General features: G+C 39.6%; 2 protein-coding genes across 2 annotated transcripts; both read left to right on the top strand.

Annotated features, from left to right (window-relative positions):
* Window positions 1-864: 864 nt before the first annotated feature.
* On the top strand, window positions 865-2,287 carry LOC120603367 (beta-defensin 119-like). Its single transcript, XM_039863711.1, has 2 exons — window positions 865-922; window positions 2,076-2,287. Exons 1-2 carry the CDS (start codon window positions 865-867, stop codon window positions 2,285-2,287), a joined length of 270 nt encoding a protein of 89 aa, XP_039719645.1.
* A 937-nt stretch (window positions 2,288-3,224) lies between these two features.
* LOC120603366 (beta-defensin 119-like) lies at window positions 3,225-11,196 on the top strand. The gene is made up of 3 exons (XM_039863710.1): window positions 3,225-3,229; window positions 4,252-4,313; window positions 11,003-11,196. The coding sequence occupies exons 1-3, from the start codon at window positions 3,225-3,227 to the stop codon at window positions 11,194-11,196; spliced, it is 261 nt and encodes an 86-aa protein (XP_039719644.1).
* Window positions 11,197-12,256: the final 1,060 nt, after the last annotated feature.

Here is a 12,256-nt window from a genome sequence, read left to right as displayed (position 1 = left end):
TTCTCACAGCCTTACTCAACGTGTGTTATTTATTCAGTCTACAAATATTTATTGAGCACCTGCAGTGTGCTGGGTGTGTGAGAAATTGCTAGCTCTTCGTCAGTATCTGTCTTCCTCTTCTTCTTAGTAAGATGGTCCCAGAATTTTAGCTAGCCATGGTTGCCCAGGATATAGAAAATACTTCTAGCCTGCCTTGCAGCTAGGAGTGACCATCCGAATGAGCTCTGGCCAATGGACTGGAGTGGAAGTGATGTGTCCAGATCCTTGGGTGGGGTCCTTACAGGGAAAGATGTACACTTCATTTCCCTTCTTTCTCCTCTCCCTGATGGGTTATCTAGGGTGACCGGGAAAAGCCTCTCCAAGGAGGCGACATTTGGGATGAGATTGAATGATGAACAGGAGCCAAATTTAAGAAGGCATGAAGGAGAGACTTTATGGGAAGAACAAATAACAAATGCTAAGCCCCTGAACTGGGAATGAGTTCAAGGGTTCAGAAAGACATACACGTGTGTATTCTTCTGTTAGAAAGTTGAGAATGTTTTTATTTTTTAAATTAAATGTTTCTTGATATGTATTTATGTATTAATTAATTTCTTTGTTGGTCTCTAGAAGCCAGATGCCTTTAATCTGCGTATCTCCTTACCAGGGAGGGAAGCCACTTTTGGCACTGGTGCTGGCTAGTTTCCCACACGCTCATCTTGTGCTTTGCTGTCCTTTGGCCTGGCTGATCTCATATAAATCTTCTCCTGCTATAATTCACTGCCCACAGCCCTGCCAATAAAAGCGAGGCTCATCCTCGCTGCAGAGAATTCTATTTCCATCCCCAGCAACACAGCCTCCTCCTTTTCTTGTGACCTATCAGCCATGAAGTTTCTATTCCTGTTTCTTGTCATCCTTCTAGCCATGGAACCAGCAGTATCAGGTAACTTGGGTCTCTCTCAAGCGTCTGGGATCCCGGTCGTGAACTTCTTTCCTTCCCTTTCCTTCTCACTGTGGGTTACATTTGAAACTTTTCCTCATTTCATGTGGCTTTGGCAGGTTTTCCCATAATCATCTCATGTCCACATCTCTCTCTGATGCTTTTTTGCCAAGGTGATGAGATGATAGATGTTTGGAGCATCTGGCACTTAAGGGCAGAATGGTATTCTGGTGGGATCTTGGAAGTAGGCTGAGGGGTGAAGAGCTGGTTGCAGGTTGGAGAGTTTTGGAGGCTTTGGGAGGTTAGATTGAAGGCTAGTGGTTAGTTGTGATGTGGGAGAAAGACCTAGGGGTTGGAGCGATAGAGGGAAGATTTGGATGAGCTGGAGGTGAGGAGTTGGGCTTCTCTGATGATCTGGGGTGGGCTTGAGAAGGGATGGGACTTGGAGTAAGTGGAGCTGGTATTGGGGATTAGACTGGGGCTTGGGCTGAGGCTGAGAGTTGGTTTTGGATGCTGCAGGGTGTTTATTAGAGGTTCAGCTTGACGAAGGACTACTGCTTGGAACTGAGGTTGGTGGCTTGATTAAGTTTGGGTTTGACTTGGAGTTGGGACTCAAGGGACATTGAGCTGGACGAGGTTAGGAGTTCTAATTAGGACTGGGTTTTGAGTTTGAATTAGGTGAACATGGGGAGGATTAGAGGTGGGATTGTAGCTAGACCTGGTGCTTGTGGGGCTTAAGTTAGACAGGGCCAGGCTGTCAACAAGGAGCAGTTCTGTTAAAATGTGGGTGAGTCTCCTCCATTTCCTAATGTTATAGGTGTTTATTGTCCTTTTCCCATCATTCCCAAGCTCCATTAGGTTGGACTTTCATTGGCAACAATTGATTTCAAAGTTAGGAGTAGGAGGCTGGGGAATGGGAAGACAGAAGTGTGGGATGTCTGAAAAAAGGCTTTCCTAAAAACCTTGGAGTTCCCAATTTTGGAATAATTGTTTCAATTTTCTCCCCACTCAAAATCTCTTTTCCCTTTTCCTGGGACTGGATCCAGTATTACTGACTCAACTCTCCTTCCCCGTCTCCCCTGTCCTCCTGCTCCTCCTCTGCTTCCTCTTGTGTCTCTGCTTAAGGGTTACTAACATCTGTTCTTATGCCCAGTAGCGAGCTGTTGGATGAATGGACAATGCCGATTGGTGTGCAAAAATGATGAAGAGAGTATTACACGCTGCTCAAATCGTAAACGGTGCTGTGTCCTTAGTCGTTACTTAACAATAAAACCAATAACATTTGATGAAATACTCTCCTGGACCACTCCTCGGCCGACTAGACAAGTAAAACATAAGGCCAGACCTGGCAACAAAGTTGGAAGATAAATGGAAATCATGGCTAGAAATGAGTTTGCTTTAGACTCTTTAGTTCCTACATTCCATTAAAATTCACAAATAAGTTTCTTGTGCCTGTCAATCATGAGAAATGATGCTCCAGAAGGATTGAGGGTGAAGGGGTGGCAGAATAGGGGTTAAAAGGTAGCAGAGAGACATCACTGAAGCTGGGCCACAGCCATGGGGTGATTATTACAGTCTGGAAGATAGGTCCTCATCTTCTAGCTACAGGAAAGGCTCTTGAGTCAGGAGTGAACAGAGAAGCACACGTGGAAAGGTGAGAAAGTTAAAGGTGCAGCAGATACCCAGAGAGTGAGAGAACTCTTGGGCTGGGAGAGTTGGTCCATCTTGAGGGTGAAAGGACTGGGGGTGAACAGGGACTAAGTAGAGCCCAAATCCAGGTAAGCTGGCTGAGATGGTTTCCTTTCTTCATCCCCACCCGCCTCCCACCTTTGACCTATGGATGTTGCTGTTTCCCCTTAAGAGCTGGATCTCTGAAGGCAGGACATCTCCTCCACACACTCGTGGGGTGCACCCGGGGCCTCCACCACACTCGTGGGCCTGGTGCACCCGGGGCCTGGTCCATGGCTCCACCTGGGGCGTGAACCCAGGATCTTCTGCGTGTAAAGCAGACGTGCTAACCACTACACTATGGAGCCACTCTGGTTGAGATGTTTTTGATGTTCAAGAGCACATAGCCCCAAGGATCAGAAAGTTTCAAAGTGCTAAAAAAAAGATAAAGCACATGAATTTACTTATTCATAAATGAATTTGTTCACTTTTAATCTTTTAAATTCTTTCATGGATTCATTTATTCATTCACTCACCTTAGCTCCGTCATTTGCCACTGTTAAACTCTGTGTACATACACCTCTCAGAATATCAGCTTCTCCATCTATAAAATTGGAATAATAGACTCTGTCTCAGGATGAGGTAAGAATGAAATGATATAACATAGAGCACAGTGCCCAGTACATAGTAAGACCCTGCTAACGTTAGCTATTGTTATTGTTCTTTGATTTATTTGAGCATTTAAGGAATATGTGTTGTGTGTCTTCCAACTGTGTTAGACTCTGAGGGAGACCGAAGCTTGTCTCATTTGAACTAAGACTTTATGTTCAGGCTGGAGTGTCCATGTCTGTGCATATGAGAACTTCACAGGATGGGGCCCAGCTGAGGATGGTGAGCTGTGGGCTGAACCGGCTTCCATCAGGATGCTGTGCTCCCGCATGAAACTCTGAAGAATTCAAGAATTATAAATTCAGATCTGACCTTTCAGATTATCATGAAGGAGTATTTCATTAAAGTGATAAGATATATTTTATTTATTCCATTTGTTAGCTTGATTTATAACTGTTAAATATTCAGACAAGCCTCCGTTTGTATTCCTGACCTAGGATCCCAAAATGTTGGTGTTGTGCCAGGAATTTGGGTCTTGCTCTGACTCACGACCTACCTCCAGGCCCACTTCAGAGGCAAAAGATGCTTAACTTGTGCTTTAGTCTTGATGCTTGTCTGTCTGTGACTGTGGACTCTCAGGTTACATACCAGAGCTACCTGTGGCTCTGGGTGAGACCATCCAAAATACTTCCTTCCTGGGCTCCCTGCCTCCAGATTTTCCTTGCATTAGTCTTTATTATCAGAGGGATTCTTTCTAGGAAATTCATATGACCATGTTGCTCTCCTGCCTAGATATCTTTTGTTCCTCACTGCCCAGGGTTGGACACTCAAGGCCTTTACATGGTGGATTAGCTTATCCCTCATGACTGCCACTCACAGACTTTCTCTTCAGTTACACCAACACTCTCCACATCCTGTCCTGCCCCTCACATTGCCTTTGTTCATGGGTCCCCTGAGCCTTGTCCCTGTTACCTGGTTCATCTCTGTGATGAACTCCTCACCCTGTTGATGCCCAAAGGCTGTCGATGCCCATATTCATGAAAGCCTTTACATAGCTCTGTCTCACTATTTCTTAAGATTCTAATAATAATAGTTCTCATTGACACTTATGTTTCAGGCACTGTGCATGCTGTTTACAGGCCTGGAATCATTCAATTTTTACAACAGTCCTCTTATTATCCCTATCTTATTGATGAGGAAACCAAGATCTAGTAATATCATTAGCCAAGGTCACACAATATTAAAATAGAGCAGGGATTCAAATTGAGTTCTGATTGGCTTCACTCTTAAGAAGGTATGGCTCAGATCACATTATTGTATAATTATTTCAGTCATTGCCCCTTCCCACTAATCCCCCAAGCAACCACATACCAGATATAAATCCTTAGAGATTCAGACAGCATCTTATTTATATCTGTAGGCCTGATGTTAAGCTCAGTGCTTACACAGAGTATTTCTTGAATGAATGAGTAGATGAACCATGAATTCATAGCTGGAAGCACAAGTGGATTTGGGGGAAGGGTACAAATGGCTGATGTGTCAGACATGAATCAGGGTGGGATCCTTTCTGGGCTTTAGGGATCCTAAGACCACCATGTCAGGTATATTTGGCTCTGGCTGGCAGTGTCAGAAAGGATGCAAAGCAGCTCTTGGGCCTTGCTCAAGTTGGTTCTTACCCATCAGTTAGTTTATTCTTAAAACACATAGGTTTCACAGTGTGGGAAGTGGTCTGAGAGAGTCTAAGCATCCCCTAATATCTGGGGCCTGGTGTTAACTTCTCCACACACAGCCATTCATGCCTCCACCAAATTAATTTATTATGAGGCATTACCTAGTCGACAGCATTTATTAAGAACCTTTTCCATGCTTTACATGGGGTATAGACAACCCTGGAGAGTGACAAAATGGTGAGATGAGAAAAGGGCTTGGAAGCCACTTAACCCCTGAATCTCTGGACTTGGGGTCTGAGCATGTGAAATTTTGAAAATTCCCTCAGATTATTCCTTTGAGAGATAAGGCCCCATCCTCTAGTTCCCCCGCCAAACTTCCTTCATTCCTGAGAGCCTTCCAACTGCGAGAATCTGATCTAGGCATCTCTCTCCCATCTCCCCATTTCACGAATGGAAAACTGAGGCCCAAAGAGAAAAATTGACTTGTGTTCATAAGTAGGTTCAACATGATACTGGGATTAATAAGCAGGTCTTCTCTGACTTCTGGCGAGAGGGCTGAGGTAACATCGAAGTTGATAATAAATCTATGTGGGTGATACCGAGTGAATGGTGGTGCAGAGTGATATGGGGTCAATAGAAGGGCAGGCGTTTGGAGCTGCAAAGCCCCTGACAAAAGCTTTGGGGTTAGTGTGGGTACCCCAAAGCAGGGAAGACTGGGTACCTGACCTGGCTTTCCCGGGGTTGATACACAGGCCTGCTGGTATAACTGAAGCTCAATTCTGTCTCTGTTCTGTATACCAGTACCCATAATCTAAATTATATTTTATAGTTAGACGAAGAATTCATCCTTGACTCTTGCTCCAGCTCCACAGAAGTAAAAATATTTCCTTCTTATCTCTCCTCATCCTTTGCTTAGGCAACATCTGTTCTTTGTTTAAAATAAAATGGAGTAGATCCCTTCCATTCAATGCAGTGTTTAGGTGTGTGTGTGGTGTGGTGGTGTGGTGGTGTGGTGTGTGGTGTGTGTGTGTGTGTGTGTGGCAGGTGTGTGGGGTTCTTAGTATACATTAGACTTTGTATTAAGCCCTTATGGACATAAGGGGCCCTATGTGCCTAGTACTAAGTATGAAGTCTGGCAAAAATTGGATGTTGAATACATTTGTGGAATACACGAGAGGCCCTTGATAGCCAGTTTCAGAAGTTTGGCCTTGACATTGAAGACAATAGAAGGCCGTGTCTCCAGCTGTCCTTATTCAGGGAAGTATCAACCTTTCCCCGCCAAGTCTCACAGATAAAGAAGGCAGCATTGTCCATTAGAAAGAGTATGGGCTTAGAGTCATAACAAGTGGAGTTTGAGGTCTACCTCTGTGTCTAACAGTTATGGGGCCTTTGCCAGAACATTTCATCTCTCTGAGCCTCCATTTCATAATGCAAGAAAAAGAAATAGAGACATCAGAAGGTTATAGTCAAGATTTAATGAGTTAATGTATATCAAATGGTACTCAGCAAATGCTAATGGGCATTATTTTTATTTTCTTTCATGTTTTGACCTCAATACCAAGGAGAAATAATAATAAAGCTAATGGCTAACATTTATTGAATGCTTACTACGAACTAGGAACTGCGTGTGTGTACAGTTCCTATGTGCACAACCTCCAAAAAAATCTTTGGCTATCAATGAGGGACTAACATCTGTCTAATTTCATGAGACTATTCCCAAACTGTGTTCGTAGTTGCAGTACAGGCAGAAATGGGTCCTTTAGAAAGGACCTTTATGTGTTAATGAAAACAACAATAATAGTTAACATTTACTTTGTTCTTACCATGTGCCAGTCCCTAATTGCTTTCCATTTATTAAGCTATTAATATTCATAGTTCTGAGGATTAAGGACTACTACAGTCTACACGGCACAGATGAGAAAGGGGTAGAAGAGAGAAGTACAGACATTTGTTCAAGTTTACACCACAAGTAAAGCAGAAGTTTAGATTTGAACCCAGTGTGGTTTTTTTCCACTTAATTTTTTAAAATTAAATTTGTTGGGGTGACATTGGTTAATAAAATTATATAGGTTTCAAATGTATAATTCAATAATACGTCATCTGTCTATTGCATTGTGTTCACCACCCAAATTTAAATCTCCTTTTGTCTTTCTTAATTTCAATCTTGTTCTATTAACCACTCTATGGCTCCTTATTTTATTTCATGGATTTGTATTTCAATTGATTATTTAATTTCAACTTTATTGAGGTATAATTGACATATAAAAGTGTAAGATATTTAAAGTGTACATTGTTATGATTTGATATACATATACATTGTGGAAGAATTCTCCTCTCTGGTTAATTAACACATCTATCACCTCACAATTTCTTTCTTTCTTTTCTTTCTTTCTTTCTTTCTTTCTTTCTTTCTTTCTTTCTTTTCTTTTCTTTTCTTTTCTTTCTTCTTCTTTTTTCTTTCTTCCTTCTTTCCTTCTTTTCCTTCTTTCTTCCTTCTTCCTTCTTTTCCTTTTTCCTTCTTCCTTTTCTTTTTCTCTTTCTTCTTCCTCTTTTCCTTCTTCCTTCTTTTTTTCCTTCTTTTCCTTCTTCCTTCTTCTTCTTTCCTTCTTCTTCTTTTCTCTTTTCTTTTCTTTTTTCCTTTTTCCTTCTTCCTTCCTTCCTTCCTTTTCCTTCCTTCTTTTCCTTCCTTCCTTCCTTCCTTCCTTCCTTCCTCTTCCTTTTCTCCTTCCTTCCTTCCTTCCTTTTTTTTCTTTTTTTCTTTTTCTTTTCTTTTTTTTTTTTTCAGAGAATAACTAAATTTCTACTCCTTTCTTACATAATTAATATATCAGATAAGGTTTATCATCATCAGCTTATAGTGAACTATATGTTACATTGAGATTACATATTGACTCCATCTTTATTTTATATTTTAGTACCCATCCCTACTCACAACTTCCTTTATTTCCCTGTTGCCCAGCCTTGTAAATCACATTTCATTTCTGTGTTCATGATATATAATTCTTTTTTTTTTTTTTTGTAGGCTTCACATATAAGTGGTACTATGCAGTATTTGTCTTTATCTGGCTTATTTCACTTAGCATAATGCCTTCGAGGTCCATCCATATTGTCACAAATGTCAAGATTTTCTTCTTTCTCATGGCTGAATAGTATCCCATTGTAGATATATCCCATATCTTTATCCATTCATCCACTGATAGACACTTAGGCTGTTTCCATATCTCCACTATTGTGAATAATGCTGCAATGACCACGAGAGTGCAGGCATCTCTTCAATATCCTGTTTTCATTTCCTTTAGATACATACCCAGGCAGTAGGATTGCTGTATCATACAGTAGTTCTATTTTTAATTTTTGAGGAACTTCAATATTGTTTTCCATGTGGATGCACCACTATACTTTCCCACCAAAAGTGCACAAAGGTTCTTTTTTCTCCACATCCTCACAAACTTTTTATTTTAGCTTCTTATTTTGAAATAATTATGCATTTACAAGAAGTTGCTAAGATAGTACAGAGAGAGGTTCCATGTACCTTTCATGCAGTTTACCTCTGAATGGTCGTATTTTACATAACCACAGTACAATATACAAACCAGGAAACTGCTTTTGGTGCAATGCGTGTGCATACTCCTGCGACATTTTATTGCAAGCATAGAGTTATGATCAAGACACAGAGCTGTTCTATTACTATTAAGATCTCCCTCTTGCTACTTCTTTACAGTGGCACAAACTCTTCTCTCTGACCCCACCCTCTGCCACTGTTTCTAATCCTTGGCAACCACTAATCTGTTTCCCATCTCTATAATTTTGTCACTTTAAAACTGTTGTATAAATGGAGTCATATAAATGTTGTGTAAATATTATCCTTTGAGAATGGCTTTCCACCCCCACTCAACGTCATGCTCTTGAAATCCATCCAAGTTGTGTAGATCAACAGATGATTCCTTTTAATACTGAGTAGTTCTAGTTATTAAGGCAAGAAACAAAAATAAAAGGCATACAGTTTAGAAAGGAGTAAATACAATGGTCTGTATGTGTAAATGTCATAATGGTTTATGTAGAAAATCCTAAAGAATATCTAAAAAATATCTGGTACTAGTAAGTCCAGCAAGTTCACAAGATACAAGATAAACATATAAAAAATCAATTGTATTTTTACATACTATCATCGAATGTGTGAACACTGAAATAAAAAATATAATAACATTCACAAGCATGCCAAAAATATAAAACACTTAGAAGTATATTTAATAAAATATTTACAGAAATTGTATGATGAAAACTACAGAATGCTTTATAAAAAAACCCCAAAGATCTAAATAAATGATGAGACATACCATGTTTATAGATTGTTTATAGATTATAAACATGGTAAGAGACTGTGTTTATAGATCGACAACTAACAAAAATGTCAATTTTCCTCAAATTGATTGACACACAACACAATTTCCATCAAAATCCCAGCAAGAATTTTTGTACATATAGACAAGATTATTCTGTCTACATCTCTGTAAAGAAATCCGCAAAAGAATGAGAATAGCTAAAAAAAAGAAAAATGTTTGAAAAATAATAAAGTAGAAAGAATCATTGTATCAGATTTCAAGACTTATATAGCTAAAATAATCAAGACAGTGTGATATTGTTAGAGAGATAGATGCATAGATCAGTGGAAACTCAGAAATAGCTTCGCATGAGCATAACCAAGTTGACTTTTCACAAATGTGAAAGGCAAGAAAAGACATTTCATTGAAGAGGATGCATTGATGGCAAATAAGCACATGAAAAGATGTTCAACATCATTAGCAATTAAAGAAATGTATATTAAGGCCACAATGAGATTCCACTACCTACCTATTAGAACAGCTAAAATTAAAAATAACGACAACACCAAATGTTGGCAAGGATGCAGAGGAACTGGATCTTTTATATATTGCTGGTGAGAATCTTAAATGGTACAACCACTTTGGAAAAAAAAGTGGTTGTACCAGTTCTTTTTTAAAAAACCAAATATATACTTATCATACTACCCAGAAAATGCACTCTTGGGCATTTATTCCAGAGAAATGAAAATTTAGTTTCAAAAACTAAATGATGAATGTTCATAGCAGCCTTTATTTATTTTTTAAGGGATTTCTTTTCTTTTTTCTTTTTTTTTTAATAAAAGATTGTTTTTAGATTGGTTTTAGGTTCACAGCAAAATTGAGAAGAAAGTACAGATGTTTCTCATATACTCTCTGCTTCTACTAGTGCACAGCTTCCCTTATTATCAACATCTCCCACTAGAGTGGTACATTTGCTATAAGTGGTGAACTTACATCAACACAATAATCACCCAAAGTCTGTAATTTACATTATGGTTCACTCTTGGTGTTGTTCATTCTATGTATGTGAACAAATGCATAATGACATTAATCCATTTTTATAGTATCATAGAGAGTATTTTTCACTGCCACCCAAATCCTCTGTGCTCTCTACCTGTTCATCCCTCTCCCCAGTCTAATCCATGACTACTTTTTTTTTATTGTGTCCATAGTTTTGTCTTTTCCAGAATATCCTGTAGTTGGAGTCACACAGTATGTAGCCTTCTCAGATTGCCTTCTTTCACTTAGAAAAATGCATGTAAGCTTTCTCTGTGTCTGTTCATGACTTGATAGCACATTTCTTTTTAGTGTCGAATAATATTCCATTGTCTGAAGGTGCCAGAGTTTATCTATTCATTCACCTACTGAAGGCCATCTTGGTTTCGTCCAAATTTTGACAATTAAATAAAGCTATCTGTGTGCAGATTTTTTTGTGGACATCAGCTCTCAAGTCCTTTGGGTAAATACAAAGGAACTCAATTGCCGGTTCATATAGTAAAAGTAAGTTTAGTTTTATAAGAGACTGCCAAACTGTTTTCCAAAGTGACTGCATCACTTTTCATTCCCACCAGCAATGAATGGGAGTTCCTGTTGTTCCACATCCTTGTTAGAATTTGGTGTTTTCAGTATTCCAGATTTTCGTCATTCTAATAGGTGTCCAGTGGTATCTCATTATTGTTTTAGCCCTTTATGTTTTAACTATGCTCTCTGACCGGTCAAATCTATGTTGCTGCTAAGTAGAAATTAACTATTTGAACTTTTTTTTTTTTGGCCAGGCAAACGTCACATCCTTCGATGCATGGGTAACATGGGAATCTGTAGAACCTCTTGCAAAAAAGATGAACGTCCCTACTTGTATTGCAGAAATTATCAATCATGCTGCCTCCAGTCTTATATGAGGATAAGCATTTCCGGCGAAGAGGGGAAAAATGACTGGAGCCAAGAAAACAGCTGGCCAAAAATATCTTGAGTGCTGGTGATCACCGTCCTCAGCCTACTGTTAATATACCTCATTAAAATTCATGCACTTGACACTCTTATCTGTCTTTCAGCCTTTAGAAATCATGTCAAGGTTGGGATTTGCGTGGTGAGATATCTGTCCCCTTCTGGACCCAGTCTTGTAAGAGACAAGGCTAAAAAACTGGAGTGAACGGAAGAGAGGGGAGAGGGTAAACATGAGGCCACTGAAGGAGGATTGAAGGGTTTCGGCAGAGCTATGACTTAATCTGTGATATGTAGGGCTCAGAGAGGGACCAGAATTAGTGGGATACATGCATCGGGTAGTGAGTGAAAGTCTTACAGACAAATATGTCTTAGCCCATGGAAGAACTTCTTAACCAGCCATTGTAATGTAGAATAAGTTGTCCTGTCAAGGTTTCAAGTCAGGCGATTATTGCGGAAGGAATTGGAAAATTAGATGGTTGTTCTTTTTGATTCCTGAAAATCTAGCATGTTTGAGCCAATTACAAACGACACTAGCTTTTTAAGGTAAAACTCTACTATTACTTTTTATGTCTTTCCTCCACTAATATCTTATTTCTTTCTCCATCTTTAGTTCCAAATTTTTCAAAAGGAGAGTAGCTACTACACCTGCCAATTACTTTTCTCTATTTCTCTGCCTCTCGGTAACTCATTACAATTTGCTACTGGGCTCACTATTCTATTGAACTGGCCTTGGCCAAGGTCATCACTGGACCTCCTTTTGGAAAGTTTCACGGATGTTGCTCGACTTGTATTACATTCTCCCTTTTGGTAGCATTTCCAGCCTCCTTGAAAACCTTAGTTTGGTTGGCTTCTGTGACTTCATTCTTTGTTTTCCTCCTAACTTTTGGGCTGCTCTTTCTCCACTATCTTTTGGAGTTCCTCCTCTGGCATTGCATTCCTCTGAGGTTACTATTCTCTTGTGACAATAAAAACTCTCCACATTCTTAGGAAAAGGCTGACAGTTCTCTAGCCATAACAAGTAAATACCTTGAAAGATTTGAAAACTTTCTCATCGATTAGTGACAACTTGTTTCAGTGAATACACA

Source organism: Pteropus medius, unplaced genomic scaffold (genome assembly GCF_902729225.1).
Source record: "Pteropus medius unplaced genomic scaffold, Ma_sr-lr_union100, whole genome shotgun sequence".
Lineage (NCBI taxonomy): Eukaryota > Metazoa > Chordata > Mammalia > Chiroptera > Pteropodidae > Pteropus > Pteropus medius.
This window is presented reverse-complemented; position numbering and strand designations above follow the sequence as displayed.